The 20099-nt window shown below is 31.5% G+C and overlaps 1 protein-coding gene across 1 annotated transcript; it reads left to right on the top strand.

Moving 5' to 3' along the window:
* The first annotated feature begins 311 nt into the window (after positions 1-311).
* Arf1 (ADP-ribosylation factor 1) lies at positions 312-11875 on the top strand. The gene is made up of 4 exons (XM_088241546.1): positions 312-407; positions 955-1122; positions 7616-7725; positions 10680-11875. The coding sequence occupies exons 2-4, from the start codon at positions 975-977 to the stop codon at positions 10968-10970; spliced, it is 549 nt and encodes a 182-aa protein (XP_088097672.1). The 5' UTR covers positions 312-407; positions 955-974; the 3' UTR covers positions 10971-11875.
* Positions 11876-20099: the final 8224 nt, after the last annotated feature.

Raw genomic sequence — 20099 nt, 5'->3', positions numbered from 1 at the left:
TTTTGACACAAACTAATTCGGTAAGTAAATGTTCCTTTATATATTATTTAAAATAATATTTCTATTGAAATACTAATAATTGATAATTTATTGAGATACATATGAATCAAATGCAAACAGTGACATGGCACATTTTATTTATTCAATTATTTAGAAATAATAATATTAAATTGCGAATCCCGTTTTAAAAATATACGATTTTCAAAATATAGCTTGGCGCTAGCGTATTTGAACTAATTAAGGCACGTGGTATAATTCGACCAATCAAATTTATTTTCCTTCCCCGATACGTGGCAGAAGCACGAATCCTCTTCCACGTCCGCCATTTTGACATACGGCCGATCGTAGTGAGATTTGGTCTATGCGTTAGCGTTTTTTACGATTTATAGTCAATAGTTCCATAAAACGTAAGTAAAAAAATGCGAAATGTCTTAATCCTTTCACATTAGATTATAAAATTGTTCTATTAAATTCAGTGTTTTGTTATTTGTAGCGATTTTGTTGATTATGTTTGGCTGGGGTGGCGACCGCCGCTGTGACAAACTAGTTGTGTCGGCGTATCTTTTGTTATAATTTTTTATATGGATTTATTGTACGGACGGCCTGAAAATCCCCCTAAAATTGTTACAATTCATAATTACAGTGCAAACAGTGATATTTTGACAAATAATGACGTGTACCTGATTTCTATTCAAATCGATATTGTGTGGTCGGTCACCGTATGAATCATTTGGACATTCTTCGAAATCGTAGTATTGCGTTGCGATATCGTATTTGTAAAAATATTAATGACTAAACCGATGGTAGTTTCGTACGTTGGAATCATTCCGCCAGTCGTGGTCAATTTCGTCGTACGATTTTCGTAAATTCGTGTTTGTTTAATTATTTAGCAATCAGTAATTCAAAAGTGCCATGTCAGTGATGTTAAATATAACCATATATTTGTCATTCTAGGTGACACAAAAACAGACATCATGGGGAATATGTTTGCGAATTTGTTTAAAGGCCTGTTTGGGAAAAGAGAGATGAGAATATTGATGGTTGGGCTCGATGCTGCTGGTAAAACCACAATCCTATACAAACTTAAATTAGGAGAAATTGTCACAACTATACCTACTATCGGTAAGTTCACCTTTTTCCAATATGTAATTTTGTTATTCCAATATATTACTCGATTTATAAATGTTTCGAAAACTTTGTTTATTAACATGGTAGTGTTTGGCCGAGTATATGTTTGAAATTATCTTTAAAATAATAACGGAGTGAAAAGCGAGTGCTTTAAGTTTGAGGAACTGGAAAACCTTAGAACACTCATATTCTTTCACAATATATTGTTGATTAAACTGTTTTTTCGCTTACAACTACCCACTTAATAAATATTCTTAATCAAAGAATAGTTTTAATTATTTTCTAAATGCACGATGACACATTTGTTTCCCTCTAACACTGCAAATAAATAATGCAGAACTTTTTGTTCTAATATTATTAGGAACGAGTAAATTTCAGTATGCAGCATGGCATACTTGTATTTATGTAATTTACGTTCCTAAAGTATGCAGTATTAGCGCCAAAAAAAACATTTTTAATTTAAGCCATTCGGTTCATTTTTGCATCATTCTGATAAATAATTACTCAGGAATTTCACGAGTTATTTAAATTTAATGATTCATTATCTAAAATAGGGTTCACTCATATGGACACTTATCATAACTTTCTTATTTTTTGGAATATTTCACTTCCGATTGGATCAGAGTTGATACATACTGGGACACTATCATTGCGGATTGTGTTTTATAGAAACACAATATCTCCTTCAGTTTCACGTAGGGTATTATAATAGCTGTGTTTTCACTACCTATATCTTTTGGAGTGACGGCTTGAGCCGTCATTTCCTAACTGAGAGATACGATTTTGATGGTTATTCCAGGCATAACTGCAAATGAGTCAAAAGACAATGTATTATGGATAAACAAACTTTATAGGGCGGCGTTCTCTCATTTTTTATCTGAACAATTAACTGAACATTACATTTCTTGTAGGTGTAACAAGAGATATGATGTCAACACTAATTTTACACAAATACTTGTTTTACATGTTGTTTTATTTGTTTCACATTCATAGATTTTCTCATGCAGTGACTTGTGGCTTTCGATATCTCCACTCAACTGTGGTCGAACTTAATCATGCCTTGATATTTTTTCAAACTTAATAATTTTTCAACTTCCTCAGTTTTTACTTATTCATACAGACACTATGCGCTACAAATATTTTCAGTCATTCTTTCTCACTCTTTTCACATACCCAACTTTCATCTTTTTGAATTTTCTTTATCTCAATTTTACTTTCTGTGCAAATCTTGACATTTAGTTTTACTGCATATTAGTGAGAGGTATTTCGATAGTGTTTTTAGGCTACTTTTCACGTGAAGCGTGCATGTTTTTTTAACGTAATATAAATATTAGATCTTGGACTTTCACGTTTTTATTTTTAAGCATTTCTTTTGCCACGATAGGTGTTAAACATGTCACTTGTTCCTGGCACCAATTTTCCTTTCATTTTATTTTTGTGGTTTTATTAAAGCCAGTCCCCCCTTTTTTTTAGCTCTGGACTGATTGCTTTGACTTAAGGAACCATATTAAGCCGCAATAAATATGAATAACAAAGGATGGGTTGTGACGGTTTTAATAATCACAAACAATATGTTAATACCTAATTTAGTTTTAGTATTTAAATAATTATTGGGTTAGTAGTAATTATGATATTAAACTTCATCATTAGTGAAAGTGATTTGACCATGAATAGTATTTTAGTCAATTCTTGTTTATATTTCACAATGTCAGATTTGCTAATAATTTATCCAAGTGTAATTTTATATTTTTGGCAGTAATTTTGATACTTGATTTCAATTACATACTCATTTAAGTTTAGACTCTGCCTGCGTCATCAAGTGTGAAAGCATTAGAATTAATGATATTAAATATAAATGTAATAATAATTATTAATAAAAATAATGAATTATTCATAACCCTTTGCAACCGCTTTCATACGAGTGTGAGTTTGCCTTTCTTCAACACAACATCAAAAGTGAATTTGCGTGAATTTATAATAATAGTAATATTTTTATTCTCGCTTGATTCGGCGAGTAGTGCAATACCCAAACAGCCATATAACTACTACAAAGTAGTAATTAAGAAAAAATGAAGATAAACATCAAATGTATAAAATTCAAGAAAACTAAAAATTATAAACTTAAGTATTTAAAGATAATAGCACCAAAAAGTAATGAAGAAATCTAATTTAAAACATGTCTCTTAAACGTCCTGCTCTAATGCTGCCAAAACCTCAATTCCTAGCAGTGATCCACCAGTTCTCTAATTATAACATTTGGGCTTTTCCCCGGCTTTTCTCAGAGTCCTGCTATATAGTGTCGCAGTAGTTTCTCCCAGTGAAAATGTCTAGCAGCAGCAAACATCCCACTCGCGCTTTAATGATGGGGTTGTATCAACACCACAGCTCGCTGATGTATTGCTGCATGCATTGAACTTGAAACCTGTTTTTTACCTCCACGGAATATTGATAGAATCTTCGTGCTAGCATATTGGCTCTTGTACAATAAGCTCGATATTGTCGTCTTGTATCTGAATTGTCCTCATAGTTTTCATCAAGTACATGGCCTAGATATAAAGCCTTTAATTTTTTGATTTGTATACCATCGATGAAGAGTGATGGCACCTGTAAATTTAGGTTTTTGTCTTAAAAACTATCACCTTATAATTTTTACCTTTGTATTTCAATCCGTGTTCTTTGCTAAACTGCTCCACATATTGCAGTTAGTTGACATAGGCATGCTAATTTGATTACTGTTGCTTTATGCATATTTCTAAGACTTTCATCTTATTCATCATCTTGCCCAATGCTGAGCATTGTAGCCTCTTGGGATGTCAGGCTCTAGGTTTATTCTTTCTCTTTTTTCCTGCTTCTAGGCCAAGTTGAGAGCAGTGCTTAATGAGGATCTGCCTATTTAGTCAGTCCATCTTGAGACTGTCCTCTTGTTCGGTTACGCTCAACTGTCCCTGTTACTACCATCTACTCGAGACTCTCCCGAAAACTACTATAATGTTTTATTTAACATTTTGGTGTATTTGTCATGATATTACTCAACTGTGTAGCAAAGAACCATCTGCATTGATTGGCCATCTGTTAATTAGGTCCCGAGTAGGTAAAGCGCATTTGGGCGACCCCGCGGTCCGTGGAAATGTGGAGTTTTGATCATCATACCAAAATTTGTAATAACTAAATACATTCAGACATGGGAATAATTAAGAATGCGTCAGTATGTGTCTAGTTCAAGAGAATTTTCATGAACCAAAAAGATTTCAATTCAGAGTGGGTAAGCTTGTGAAGAGTTATATCCAATTTCAAAGGAAATTAACAAATGCTCTCAGAACGTTGGAATAATTTCAATCCGGAGTGCGTCAGTATGTGTAATGTTACATAGGATTTAGCTGGACTGCGACTGCAGTTCATCAAGAAAATGATTTCAATCCAGAGTTCATCATATGCCTTTAATTTTGGTTTAATATCTGTGATTTATTTTATATGGTGTTCGCTGACTACTAGAACCTAGAACGCCTTTAGCACATTGCAGCAAAAGCAAAGTGGAAGCGGACCGGAATGAATTAATATTGAATTTCAAATTTATTTCTGTCTTTTTACGAGTACAAATTTACGCAAGTTTAGTCTTATTTTGAGAGGCGTAATCTGCCGGTTGAAAAGTAATTATATTTTAGTTACACAAAACTTTTAAGAAAATTTCTTTACTAAAATAACAATGTTAATGGTGTGATTTAAAAAAACAAAGCAAGTTTAAAATGGCCAAAATTCAACTTATCTTTTTGCGAAACTTTATTTCTAGATTAATTTTCGTTTAGATTTAACAGTATGCTCATTTTATTTGACATTGTATGTATCTACTTCCTACCCATTGCCAAGGTGAATTGTTTATGCATTGCTCAACTTTAGTAAGGCTCGGTGGAATATTTACTCTAAAGTGTAAGATATACACATAATACAGTGGTATTTTGCATTCGTTAGTTACACCGAGCTATGAAATTTAGAGCAACATATAGATTGTTCGAGTTCAAATATCCTTGAATTATGTCAATTATACTAAGCATCTTAGTTTTTTTTTAAATTACAATTTCGTAAATAATACACTTGTTCCAGATTTATTTAAGTTTGTTTATTTTATTTATTCATATAAAGACACATATTACAGATTACAATGAATGAAAACATTGAAAATATTATAAATTAAAAATAAAAATCAACTAAACTAATTTCATATTTCTATACACATGTTTGATGCAACTTATGTTAGAATGTTTTTGTTTACTAAACAAAAGCATGATTAAGATAACTAGACATTAATGTTTTGATTAAGTGTATTTATTTTCTAATGCATACAAATTGAATAGAATGAATTGTCCGGAGTTTAGTAGCATGAGCTTATCAGGCAATGCGCTCAGTAGAAATTGATGAAAGTATTTCATTGCCCTCCCAGTGCACAAAATATGTAATGTTATCACCATAGAATTAAACTAAGTAATAGATAAGCTTTCTAGGCACATTCCAATACTGATGAATTTATAAACGCACTACTTTATATCATACCAATATAATGATTACCTTTAATAAGAGACTGGCTTAGATAAGGATTATAGAAATATTCAGGGGTTTGAATACTCGTAAAATTATATTTTTTAATTATTGATAATGCATATTGAAACCAACTATACCTACTTTCTTACCATGTTTTAAATGAATTTATTTGATATATTTTTACATTAAAAAAGGCTTAAATTTACAATTTTATATTAATCCGAGTTTTATACCGTTGTATATATTCGACCCCATCTAGAACATGCTTCTCCAATTTGGTGTCCACTCTATAAAACTCACATTGAGTCTGTCCATCACTGTTTTCTAAGAGATGTGGCACTGTTGCTCGGATTGCAAACAGGTAACTATTCCTATTTTGAAATAGAGCAATCCCTTAATCTGCCTTCATGAGAGAAACAGAACGGAGATGGACCTTATATGCATTTTCAAGTGAAGTCCCATCTCTGTTACAATCAGTTTCTTTCCATGTTCCCAACCGTGTCAACAGAAGTCAAAATCTGCTATTTATCAAATCTTCTAAGAGCAACATTTGTTTTTATGCCCCAATGTCCAGAATGTGTAGATTTGTCAATTCGTCACACAACTTGGAATTCTTTGGAATAGTTCTTTCGACTATGGGAGTGGATAGCTCGAAGTCTTATATGTTAATAGTGTTCTTAAACATATTGTATACCATTGTTTTATTGCCCTTGTTTGTCTTTGCTACTTAGTTTTATGTTCTTTTTGTTCGGTTTCTTGTACTTTAACGTTTCATGTTTCTTCATATAACTGTTTTAATTGGCTTGGGCTGTATAATAATAAATAAAATAAAATAAAAATATAAATTCATCACATTTATTTGTTAGGTATTTTACCAGGACCACGATTATAAACCCTATCTCCATTGGTACATAACGAGACAGTATACTTAATTTTTCTACTATCTCTATCTACCTCGATATGACAAATTTTGATTTACCGACATGTCAATACGTGCTCTCATTGCATCATTTCAAACATCATAATCTGATCATATTCAATAAATAGGTGGCGCTGAAATTTAGCTCTATGTTCAATGCTTAAAGTATTTCTCTTTCGCATTTTAAATCGGCTTCTGTGATGAAAAGTAACCACTCAAAAATCTCAAAGCAAAAAGAGCTTGCTTGAACATGATTTTTATGACATTTGACAATTCTCAAGACGGTATGTTTAACCTTTCTACTATCTCTATCTACCTCAGTATTACAAATTCGCCTCTATCGATATGTTGATATGTGCTCTCGGGAAAATATGAAAAAATATAATCATTATATATTTAAAAAAAAATGTAAATATAAAAAGTGTCTCCTACGGCCGCGAGTGTTCGGAATAGCAGCGCTGGTATTATAATGTGTGTGGAATATGTTTTTTTTAATACATTTTTTACATTTATCGTTAGCATGTATATTTGTGTAGCTTCCTCATTAAAATTATCTGTAGGCTTGAAATTAGCTTCAGAGGTTTGAATTTCATTGCTATCCCAAGTGTTTATTAGAACCAAGAGTACTTGTATCCTCAGAATGACAAGATTTTGACAGCTTTATTCGAGAGTCAATTAAAAATTAGTTAAAACCTTAAAAAGTTATATTTCCAAGCAAAACTTTTTTTTTAAATTTTCTGAAATCTGGTCATTCTTTTTTCTTTTCAACTTGACAATACAGAAAAATATATTTTTTCAGTTAATTTGAAGGTTGAGTCAGTATCATATAATCCATTTATGTATTCATGGTTATAAAATTATCCTACTCAATAGGTACCTTGATTCTCTCGATTTTTTTCCCTTAAATATATCTTCATTTCTGTTGAATCTATTGAAATTGAAGTTACCTACAACTCACTCAACCTACACTCACGATCGTCGGGCAAATTTAGATAAACAAAATACTACTCTGTAATAACAATATTTTTTTTCCAGGTTTTAATGTTGAAACAGTAGAATACAAGAACATCAGTTTCACTGTATGGGACGTTGGTGGTCAGGACAAAATCAGACCATTATGGAGGCATTATTTCCAAAATACACAGGTAGCCTACGCATTTATTTGAATCCTTGAAGGCCTTAGCCTTTACACTTTTAGGTTTCAAACGTAAAAGTAATTGAATATGGTTTTTTATTTGGATTATTTTATGTAATTTACACATCTATTATAACTATGATGAGTACCAACATTATTATGGATCATTCAAATATTATTTAGAATAAATCTTTTAGTTTACTGGTTAGCTTACTATCACGCATCAATTTTTTAAAAGTAGTTGAGAAAGCATTTCAGTTCAGTTCTGAAAACCGACGTTTTTTATAGTAAATAAATCAATATCTTCTGTTTGCAAAATGAAGTGTACAACGAGGAACTTCACAGCCCATGGGAAATTAAATTACAAAAAATGGATACAAAAAATGTTTTCTTGTGCGCGGTAAAAATAAGAGCATTAAATTGTGCAGCAAGTTTCTTGAAAATTTATGAAAAAATATTTTATAAAAACAAACTACTTCGAATGACACCACTAGTTCATATGAATCAACCAATATTAAGAGAGCTGTGAAAGATATCCGGTTTACTTACAAACGGACTAATCGGCAGAACTGACCGAGAATAAGTGGAAGAGAACCTCTGACGCCCTATGTGGAGAAGTTTAAGAAATACAAAACTTTTAAAAAATCATAGCGCTGGTAATACGATATATAAAACTCAAAATATTTTTTTTTTGCTTTATTTAACAATCTTTTAACAAATAAAAAAAGGCACTGAACTTCCTTATCAAGTAAAATTAGGTGTAAAATAAAATTATAAGCAAACATATTAGACACTGTTCATCCTCACTAGGTATAGTAAATACCCTCTCTGAGGTAGGCAGCATTTATTTGTTTTGATATAATACAGCATATTTAGTCTTAGTAATGTCTAGAGCTGATTTAAATATGGAAATCTTATAAAAAACAAAATAATATTTGATAATGATAGAACTAAGAAAAAAACAAAACTGTCCATGTGTGTGAAACTGAAAAAATATATGTATTTAGAAAAAAACCCCAAGAAGGTACCTACAAAATGCTAAAAACAGTTTATTAGTTTGATTTTACTAGGAATGTATTAGTTTTTTGTCAGTTTAATAAGATTCTAATGACAATTGCCACTAGCATTTTTATTTTATAAGAAAATGCATTATATTGTCAGGTTTCCGGAACAAGTTTTTTATTATATATATAAGTTTTTTACTATTGGCAATTCGTCCTACGAAGGATGATTTCTGTCTGGAACAAGTTGGTAACGAACATTTTACTAGTAGTGAAATATTGCCCTTTTAAAGTTAAAATCTCATCTCAAATCCAACAATTAAAATAAAACTGCTAGTTGAATATGATAAAATATTATTTTTTGTATTTATAAAATATGGAATATTTTTATTTACTTTTTAAACAAAGATTATTTGTCGCCAGTTATGAATCAATCTCATTTTTTGAAAATTTGTAGTTATCAATTTGTTTAAAAAACCCCACGATATACTATGACTGCCTAAAAATATTTTTTAAATACTGCAATCAAACAGTTTCTTTCCAATTTTTATGTATATTTTCAAATTGCTTTAATTCAATTTCAGCTCTTTAGGCTTGGAAATTTTCTGCAATATTTGCTTATTGGAAGAGGGTGGAATGATATTTGGTTGTTAGAGTACTTTTATTAACATAGGATTTGTATAAGTTTATTATTATAATAAATAAGAACTGAACCAACTATTAAGTCGAAAACCATAAAAGCCACGTGTATTTTACAAAGAAAGAATCAAATAGGTACACGTTTAATAAAAAAAAACATGTTCAAATTTTCAAAAAGCAGTTCCTTTTCCAAACATTCTTGTGTACTCCACTCTGATCCACCGATAGAAGAACTGCTCAAATGTTTTTCTTAAGGATGAACACTGCAGACAGAATGTGTACTAGATAAAGTAAAGATTATTTTCCCATAAACTAATGACCTTTTTTTGCCCGTTTTTATATAACCATACCCATATTTTCCTTACTCATCAACTAAACTATTTGTATATTGAATTAGTGCTGACCTGTGATGTGTGCATACTTTTGTTCGAAATAATATGAAGATTTATTGGGTATCTGTAATATTATTTTCTATTTATTAGTAGTACACATCAGCACTTTTTCCTGAAATACCCAAATATCCTTGAATTAATTGTTGTTTACTTACCTTACTATATATTAGACATAATCTCGGTGATGAGTGAACATTTTCAGATACTTAAATTTATGACTTAAGTATATGAAAATATTACCCAATTTTCGGGTACCTTTTGATAATTTTCACTATGGGTCTTTTTGTTGCACAATCCAGATATTTATATTTGTTTGGTATGCATTAGGTTATTTTTGCTAAATATTTGTTCATTATTTATACCTACTCAATTTCACAAGCTGATGCAATATAAAATATAAAAATGAAAAAAATTCAATAACCTCTCTTTTTCACATTTGACATTAGATACAACAGAAAAATGTACCGGTCCTGTTTCACCGTGTTTTGATAGTAAAAGTAATATTTGTTTTATAAAACGAATATATATTTTTTAACTTGACTTGCATGTTATGATTCATATCATTAAATTTGACACGTACTTTGGATTTGCATATGTATTTATGTCATTTTATGACCCTGAGACATGCTTCTCGTGGGTCTAACCATGTTCTCTATGTTTCTTGTTAACTGGAATTTTTATCAATTGTTCTGAATAACTAAACATGTAAATCTGAAAACTCAATAATAATCTTGCTTCATGTAAAAATAATCGTATTCAGGAAAATGGTTTATATATTTCACTACCGTATTTAAAATAATAAAAATATTATGAATACGGTCGACGTATTGGCATTTACTACATATTTCCACTAAAATATTTTTGACTATTAGATGCGATGAAAAGATTTCTCAAATAGAATACCGAATAAAGGAGTAACATGTGATTTCCAGGGTCTAATATTTGTGGTGGACAGTAATGACAGAGAGCGTATCGGCGAGGCGCGAGAAGAGCTGATGCGCATGCTGTCAGAAGACGAGTTGAGGGACGCGGTGTTGCTGATATTCGCCAACAAGCAGGACCTGCCTAACGCCATGAACGCAGCCGAGATTACGGACAAGCTGGGACTACACTCGCTGCGAAACCGCAACTGGTACATCCAGGCCACGTGCGCTACGTCGGGTGACGGGCTGTACGAAGGCCTGGATTGGTTGTCCAACCAGCTGAAGAACACCAACCGCTAACCAACCCAGCCGCTAGTGACGACTCTGTGCAGTGCGGACTCTCGTGTTTCGGGCATCGTGCTTTTATTTATCGTTTGTATCTATCCTCTGTATTATAATGAATATTTGAATCGCTACATTACTACTATTAAGTTTTATTATAAATGGATGTATGTTTTAAATCGGTGATGCCCCGGGCGCGCTCGTGCCCGCTTTAATGTATTTTAAAGACTAGTTTTGTCTGTTAAGAATTTTACCACTGTTGGAACCCCCGAGTGGTGACTGTATCGACCTCCACTTTGGAACCTTTTATTTGCTTGCGACAAACCAAACATCATCGCGTAAGGAAACCCCTATTGTCCGAGCTTCGTATCCTATTTGTACCACCCTTGTTTTCTACTGTCATCCCATATTATATTATGTACTTACGCGTCGTGGCTAAGGGATTCCGGTGCAAAGTATTAACTATAATTTCACACAGCGTACTCTGTCGGGCTCGCCATCCGCTCTACGGAACGGTAATTGTTAACGATCTAGGGAGTTGGGGATCGAAGGAAGAAGATTAGATAGGCCAAATATAATGTGCGCTATACTAGCTAGACGGTTAACACGTTTCCTTAGGTTTTATACAGACCGGTCTCAATATTGCGTTAATATAATTTTTGAGTAATAAATATACACCTAAAAGATGGCACGTTGTTATAACTTATTATAATTGATTGCAAATATAATAAACATTGCAAAAGCATGGATCGAGGCTGTCGGTATGTAGGTATTTTTCTAATATAATTTAGTTTGGCAGAAGTAAGGTGTAATCTATGGACAATATGTTGAGGGAAGTCATCACTTCCCTCACACTGCCAAGTAAAGAATGTGACATTCCGGTTTGTCTTGTGCTGTAATATGGAATAAAATTTATCCACATATTTCCTTGTGTGTTATTTATTGCTTTGCCCGAATTCCTCTATTATTTTATCTTATTTATGTTCAAAATAATGTACAAGTGCTACAATGTACGGCAGGTTTTGCTGAAATGTGTTCTATGAATGAAATTATTGGTTTGAAGAAATTGCAATTCACAATTTTTAACCAGTCTGTTTTTTGATTGGCTGGGAGGTATTGCTTTCTGTAACAAGTCCGCTAAAGTGCATATATTTTTGTGCAAGTTCAAAATAAATTGCCATTTGGCAATGTGAATACAAAAAAAATGTATAGGAAGTTAAATTAATTCAATTATAAAGTCACATGCTCACAAATAATTCAAACTTCATGTAGGTATCTGTAATTGAATTGTTTTCACTTTTGGCATTGTAATATGTTTTCAAAATTAGTAAGATTAAAAAGTTTTTGATAGAAGTTGTACCTTGAGTTTGATAAATTGTTCAGAATGTCTGATGATGCACTTTGAAATAAATTTAATTATTTTTATTTTATATAAAATATTGTCAATTTATTTTCGATAGTAGTTGTGTCACTATTCACAATATAAATAAGTATATATATGTTTTTTTACTGCTGTTTTTACTGAAAATCAGGGCCTCTATTACAATGAAAAGTCAACAGAGTTACTTCAATTGTCTATAAGGTAAAATGTAATTTTCTGTATGAAAAACTAAATATTTGTATAAAATATATATCGTCATGATTGTAGAACAACGCAAGTGTTTTTTTTTTTAACTTTGCGTGAGAGCGGTTTAAAATTTTTTTGACACCCTCATAACAAAAGTATATCATTTGATACTTAGGTTAGTTATATAAATATATATTTTTTTTTAAATCTGGAATATTAAAGCCTTTATATAGCCTTTTCAAGATCAAATATAAAAGAAAGTCAATGTCGCATTTTTCACACATCTGTCGTTCTACAATCACGACGATATAACGAGCAAATATCCTAAAAGTGATTTGTCCCAATTTAAAAAAAAAAATGGTTTGTGTCTATATCTACTTCCATGAGAAAAAAACACATTATTGATTCAAAATGCGTTTATTCTATATCAAAGATGTCCTAAAGTTTCAATTTCAATTTTACAATTTTATTTATTCATATATATGTCCATTACAAAATGGAATATCTTAATTCATACATATAGAAATAATGAAAATAAAAATGCGAAATTATGTATATATAAAAATAGCACGTAAGTATACATAATATCCAGATAATAAAATGTTAAAAAAGTAAGAGAATCTTGTAACGAAAAACTCCCTCAGAGACGTAAAAAATGTCAATGTCCAAAGTGATATTGTTCAACATAGAGATAGCCCTTCCAACAGGCGTAACCATTGGTAGGTTGGTCCTGTAAATTGGAATGCTAAACAGTCTATGCTGACACAGTTTATGTATTTAAACAAATACTGCTCTCCGTATGAAGAGTGCAGTACCTCAAACATGTTTCTGAGAAAAATGCGGTAAAAGAAAATAATGTTATTTTTGTTATAGTTTCAATACAATGCAATGCATGTCGCCACTATATGCCATGCATAAAAAAAAAGAAAATAACTAAGAGATTAACTTACTTTTAATATTAAGATTAATGATTTAATTTAAAAGATAAACTAAATAAAACTAAATTAAAGAATCATAAACTGAAAATCTAGTTACTGTAGTTTTTCTTCCTGGATTTCATGATTTCTGGAGGAACTGATATGGCCCTGAAGGAAAGAATACGCGCGAGTAAGACTAAAATAAAGAGCTTTTCTTCTCGATTCTGAATCTGTATATAACAAAATGTTGTCAAAAAGGCCAGATAACTGCACTCATTGTAAGGATGGCAGAATAGTGTTGTTAAAAAAAAATCACTTTTGGAATATTTTCTCCTCATGTTTGGACATATTGAATTACACGTCTCAAATATACACACTTTCGTACAGAAAATATTATTTTGATTTATAGATAATTGAAGATAATTCTGTTAACTTCCCACTGCTATTTTGGGGTCCACGTTAGAAAATATAGATAAGTATAATACGTATTGTACTTCAATTTCTGTTTAGCCTAAGTAACGGTCTTCTTCAGCAGATTCGAACCTACCCCAGATTCAGTTGGCGCGAAGAACCAGACACTCGCTTACAAGGGAGGATAGAATAATATGTTCACATTAATTTACGAATGTGTCCCGTCCCTTTTCAGTAAGTGACGAAGCGCTAGCGCCTCTTAGATCCGGCACTGCTTATCAGAATAGAAAAATGGGCAAATGAGCCATTCACAATAATGATAATGTTCATCATTTTTTCTCCCATTCGAACCTGAGATTTCTTGCATAGTAGGCAGATGCGCTGAGCATTAGACCACGAGGCCAGCATTCGATTCCTGACATGGTTGATATAAAATATTTAATATTTTAGGTGCCCCTAGGTATTGCTACGACGGTTCCCTGTAGGCTGCAAAATTTTAGGTAATATTTAGAAAAGATAAAACCTAAAATTTGAAAACATATTATGTATGTCAAAAAAGAATCATAAAAACTTACAAAATAATGATGTGTCATTTAAGAAGTCATTGCCTCAGAAAAATGTAATTGAAATTTTCAAAAACTGTCAGGGTTGTCACTTGCCACATACATTCTGCATCATTATTTTCTTCATGCATTATATCTTCATACATTGTGAACATCAGGGAAAGGCAAAATTTTAGAGTTAGAGAGTTAATGAAAGTCTTTTTATTTTTTTAATCAATATAAAGTCTCGTATTTTAAGTTTTTATTTCAATTATGTAGGAATCACGCTAATATAATAGGTATATAAAAGATTTTTTTATTAAATAAAAAATAAATTAATTGGCTCTTCTGCAAAACATGTCACTTAGTAAATTTTGCCTTTCCGCCATCGATATTTTAAAAACTTGTGTTTTTTTTATTACATAATATACCTTAATATTTTTTTATATTATTAGCTTTTTATTCTTTATTATTGTTGACCGATAATGTTTCCTTCTTTTTAAATTATTTCTATTTTGGTTGGTTGGAAGAAATTTCTATGTAGAAATAAATCCACCAAGTAGTATACAAAATATTAAATAAATAAAAATAGTCAAAAGTTGACAGAAAAGTAGTCTCAGATATAATATTACAACCGAGATGGAGAACATATTTGAGAAGGTAATCCGGAAGTCTAGGCATTTACAGAACTGTTATTGGCCGGTTTAAGCGGTCCCTTTGCACACGCATACATACGTGTAACATTCATCCATATTTCTTATATTCTTTCATTTGTAAAGTAAGAGAGCTAAATCCTCTATTGATATGGGTGATATTCATCTGACTGAAATATTTTACCTTCTAGGAACACCTGAAAATACGTTTCAATTTTTGTACTTCTTTTTGGACCAGAATCAAACCATTCTTATCCAAATGTTTGTAGACAAGAACTGGAATTCACCCCTTAGGGAGTTAAAAGTTTTTTTTGGCATGTATTAAAGATATAGATAAATTTTCGGAGAAGGGAATGTGGAGGTCTTGGCATTTACTGAGGTTATGACCTGACATAGGCTAGTTTGAGTCATCAAATAGTCTCTCAAAATGTATTACTCGAGTTTATTCCTAATAAATCATTATTTGTGATACCCTTTTTCTGAGATCTTAGTTTTTATAATTTTATTACATCAATAAAAAAGTTTAATCTAACAAAACATTATTACTGATTTTTTACCAATTTACGTTTCAAGAATCTGATTAATATTGAATAAATCCAATTTGTGTATTGGTGTCAGACTTCTCAAATGAATGTGGCGTCAAAGGACACTTGGGTGTATATAATGAGATTGTAAAATATTTGACATTTGTTTTCAGTTCAACAGAATCATAAATTAATAAGATTGTCTACAGCACCATGAGAAATCTTATTACCAATAAATTAATCTATTTCTACTTTGGCATTATTGATTGCATTCTCTGCAATGGCGTTGTATATAAATTTAATTTAAATTTATGAAGACTATACGAAGAGAAATTCCTCCCGTTTTTATTGACATTTCATTTTGATTAGGTGTATCAAATTAATTAACTTATTAAATTGATATAAATCCAAATGAGCCGTTGGAAATAAATGAAAAGCTGTATATTTTTTATCAAGTCCTTAAATCAATAAAATAATAATAATTTTGTATTTGGGTATGTGTAGAATGTATTCATAACATACGCTGTATTCTATTGGTGAATCAAGAGCGATAATGGCCATGTATAGATTTTAAAAAAAGAATTTGATTGTCCCCTCCGAACAGACTAACACTTTGGAAACTACTGGGTTGAATTTATCAAAATCCTTAATTTGTTTTTTTTTTTTTACTTTTAAATGAACAAAATACATTATACAAATGTTAACAAAATCTAGATCGTGTCAAACATAAATCAAAGTTTATCAGCGTGTTTCTAATACAGAAAATCGTCACAAATAATCAAGTAAACACCAAAAATAAAACTATATTATAAAGAATTTTAAAAACAGTATAGTTTTTTTAAAGGGCTGAATGCTGGGCAAGAATTAATAACGCAGTCAGACTGGTTTAGAGTCACCACAAGGCTGCTTTTGACACTATTCCTTTTCATAACAATAATTTAATTTTAAGTAAGTCAATTTGACTTAGGAATATCAATCTCCTCATATGCCAGTGATGCAATAATATTTGACATACAAAGTCAGAAGTTTTCAAGCCATTGTTGGCAGGCTAAACAGGTACTCGGTATGCATGGGTTTTCAAAGCAACATTGCATACTCTATACCTTTTGAATTGCGCTTGTTGTAAACCTTACTGTCCTGCCTGCACATGCGAGAGGGAATGATAATATGCTGTATTAGATGATAAGTGCTAAAATCTGAAGATGACAGGTTTACGAACTCGTATATTAGCATATATGTTGCTGATGAGTGACGTGTTAAGGTAATAATGAAGGATTTTGTGTACCTAGGTGAGGTCTAATATATTTTTTCCTATTTCAAGACTGTCCACTTTGAATAAAAGTTAAGCGATCTCTATAGCTGTGTTGGTTACGACTCTCCCTGGACCTGTGGGCTATTGTTCTTTTTTTGTGTCGATTCAACTTAATGAATTTTTAACTAATGCTAAAAATAATTGTACACTTGATAAAAACCGAATTCCACGTTTATAACAATTGCATGCCTTCCTTTCTCCTTACTGGAGCCCAAAGCATTTGATAGGTGGTTTAATATTGGAAGGAATGTAGAAAGAGATAACAGACTCAGAAACCTCTGGTAACAACTGTCATCAAGTTAAGGCAGTTTGATTGGGTCCTTTTTTGTGGATAGCTTTCGAGAGCCATAATCACAGTTACCTACTTTATAAGGTATCAGGTTATCTGGTTCTGGGCTGCGATTACAAACACTTTCTTCACCGGTATCGAGACGGTATCAAGTAAAATCGATATTTATGGACAAAAATGTGTATATTTGTATGAGAATTTAAAGTATCTTCTTTAGTTACCTATAATTGAATGTAGTTATGCAGAAAACAGCCAGCCATATAAAAGCGAAACTGAGCTAATAGCACTTTTTGTAAAAAGAGTGAATAATCAAATCTACACAACGGTTTGAAAGTTTTTTACTTTGGCAAATGATAAATAATGCTTTCATTTGTTTTTTTATAGTACCAAAAAGAATTTAATTATGTATATGACAAGATTGAATGATTTTTAAAGCCAGGCTGACCCCACAACCTAAGATGTACGTTTTGTAGTAAACAGCCAGGCCTAGTAAAACTCTGATGTGTGTTTTGTCATTACGTATTGACCATATTATTTTATGTTTATATTAGGGTTAATAGTAAAGAAACACTTAATATTTTTTTATAATGACTTTAAAAATAATTCAATTATGTTTTAAAGGAATTTTGGTGATTTTTTAAAGTTTTGCTGACACAACATTCTACACCACCTAAAATATGCATTTTGCAGAAAACGGACAGATCTAATATTGAATGAAACCTCATACAAACTCAGAAATGAGACGAAATTCATTTTCATGACATTTTGACAGCGTGCAATTTTCAAAAGGTTATTATTCCAGTTTTTTTGGATGAAAGACGCTTGGTTTTTTTTAACAGAACATAGAATCGACTTTCCTGAACTTGATAACACCAAAATCTATTTTTTTCAAAATTATGTTCAATTGACTATGCTTAGAAAAAAATTGAATACATAGAACATTTTTCATATGCAAAACTTAGTTTTATCTTCAAAGTAAAATTAAGTTTTCTGTATGAAAAGCAGAATATGCATACAATTTTTTCTTCTAAACATGTTCAATTATAGATTACCAACGATGCTCATGCAAATATACTCATTTTCGTACACAAATATCGGTTTTTCTTTATAAAAGTCGAAGATAACTCTGTTAACTTCCCATTGTAATCGGGGCCCTGGGCATTCACTGCTGAAAATTTGTCGGCAGTTCTATATTCACTGCGCCAAATGGGGATTTAACATGGAATACACATAATAATATGTAGGTATACTTACAAAGATGTATGTTAAATCAAACGCCTTGTCGATTTGTAGTCAGGCAATTTGCACAACAAGTATTTTACCTTGCAAAGAAGAGAAAACAATCGTCATCTCAATGCGTAACCTAGAGAGGAGCCCAAACGTAGGAAAACCATTCTATGACTTTTGGGTATTGAGTTAACTACAGTTCGCAGAAAAACAATGGGTCGTACTCGGGTCGAGAATTGCCAAATGGATATTAATTTGCATTGTAATTACTTTTATTTATGTACCTGTGTATTTATCATTGCAGGGTTATTCCAATCTATTTTTCTATAATTCGTCTTTATTTATTTTATAAAACTGAAAAATATGTTTGTGTTTATTTTTTCATTTATTTATTCACAATACATTTATGTTATATTTATTGAGGCATAAATCCCAACTCCATTGAACCAAAGTCCTGTGTTGAGTTTGTTTGTTTGTCCGTCACATCTGCGAAACGGCGAGTCGTAGCGGCCTGAAATTTGGACACGCCATTTTAGATGCGATTTTAAGGTTAACATTGCTATTTTCGAGTAAAATTTGAATCGACCTCTACTTGATAAAAACTCAAACTTTATATGAATGCATAGTGCGGCCCTGACATATTGCCCATAATTAACTGTCAATATCACCACTAAACATACATTAATTCACAAATTTATCTCCTAAATTGAGAAAAAATAGTATTTGAAGTAAATATGTTGATATAAGGAAAGTTTTTAAGCAACATAATACATGTGTCTGGACAATAAATGCCAAAAATCAATGTAAATCATGGGGAAATATTTGAAATCAATTATCTGTGAAAACTGTCTTCTTTAATACCTTTGACGCTCCTACTGCTGCAACCAAACATACTGCAATTCACCATAGTCGATTTTTATTTATTATAACGTAAATATCTAAGCTATTTTCAAACAAAGCCAAGCACAGCTACAAAAGCATCCGATCGAACCGTTGTGTTTATGTTGTCAAATAAAACAAAATGGCCACCAATTGGTTGTTAACCAATAAACCAACATCGCTTGCGTTCTATGAAATATAGTGATAGGGCTTTTCTCTAGGTTACGCATAATTACTCTGAGATTGTAATAATATTTTAAATGAAGTGATTTTTTATTTAAAAGAAAGGCGATAGAATTCAGCTCCATTTTAAAGTTTAATAATATTCATATATCTGGGCCAAATGAAGAGTATAGTAGACCCAGGACGGGTATTTTAGAGATTAGTCCCTCTCGTTGTATAGTGGCGCCGGCTGTGCTTGAGATCCCAGATTCATTTAATTTTTAACGCAATATTTCAGACGTGGGAAAATATCGCTCTGAGTGCGGCTCCAAAGATATAAATATAGATATTTTCTTTCTTCATTATACTTGTATGAGTTTTCCTTTCTAAATGTTGTATGCATAGAATTAAGAATAGTCCAGAAGGAGCGTAGCATCATATTTGAATACATGAGGTGATTTTTACAAAAACGGCGCTATATAAATTATCCATATATATATATATATATTTCGGACTGTGTCCAATAATCCCCCTAGTTTGCTCTATTTTTGCCCCGCGCATTTGTTATGTCGCCGCGGAATGTTGCTTGATGGGAAAAAAAATCATAACACAAATGTAAGGCAAAAAAAAAGCAATCTGTTAATTTCTTTGAAATTTTATTGTG

Source organism: Micrasema longulum, unplaced genomic scaffold (genome assembly GCF_059751315.1).
Source record: "Micrasema longulum isolate JH-2025_06_02 unplaced genomic scaffold, ASM5975131v1 h1tg002949l, whole genome shotgun sequence".
Lineage (NCBI taxonomy): Eukaryota > Metazoa > Arthropoda > Insecta > Trichoptera > Brachycentridae > Micrasema > Micrasema longulum.
This window is presented reverse-complemented; position numbering and strand designations above follow the sequence as displayed.

Excerpts from the sequence above, each read along its gene's own strand:
- Arf1 (XM_088241546.1), top strand. The coding sequence starts at position 975 with ATGGGGAATATGTTTGCGAATTTGTTTAAAGGCCTGTTTGGGAAAAGA. Across the intron at positions 1,123-7,615 it reads CACAACTATACCTACTATCG|GTTTTAATGTTGAAACAGTA; the intron begins GTAAGTTCACCT and ends TTTTTTTTCCAG. Across the intron at positions 7,726-10,679 it reads ATTATTTCCAAAATACACAG|GGTCTAATATTTGTGGTGGA; the intron begins GTAGCCTACGCA and ends TGTGATTTCCAG.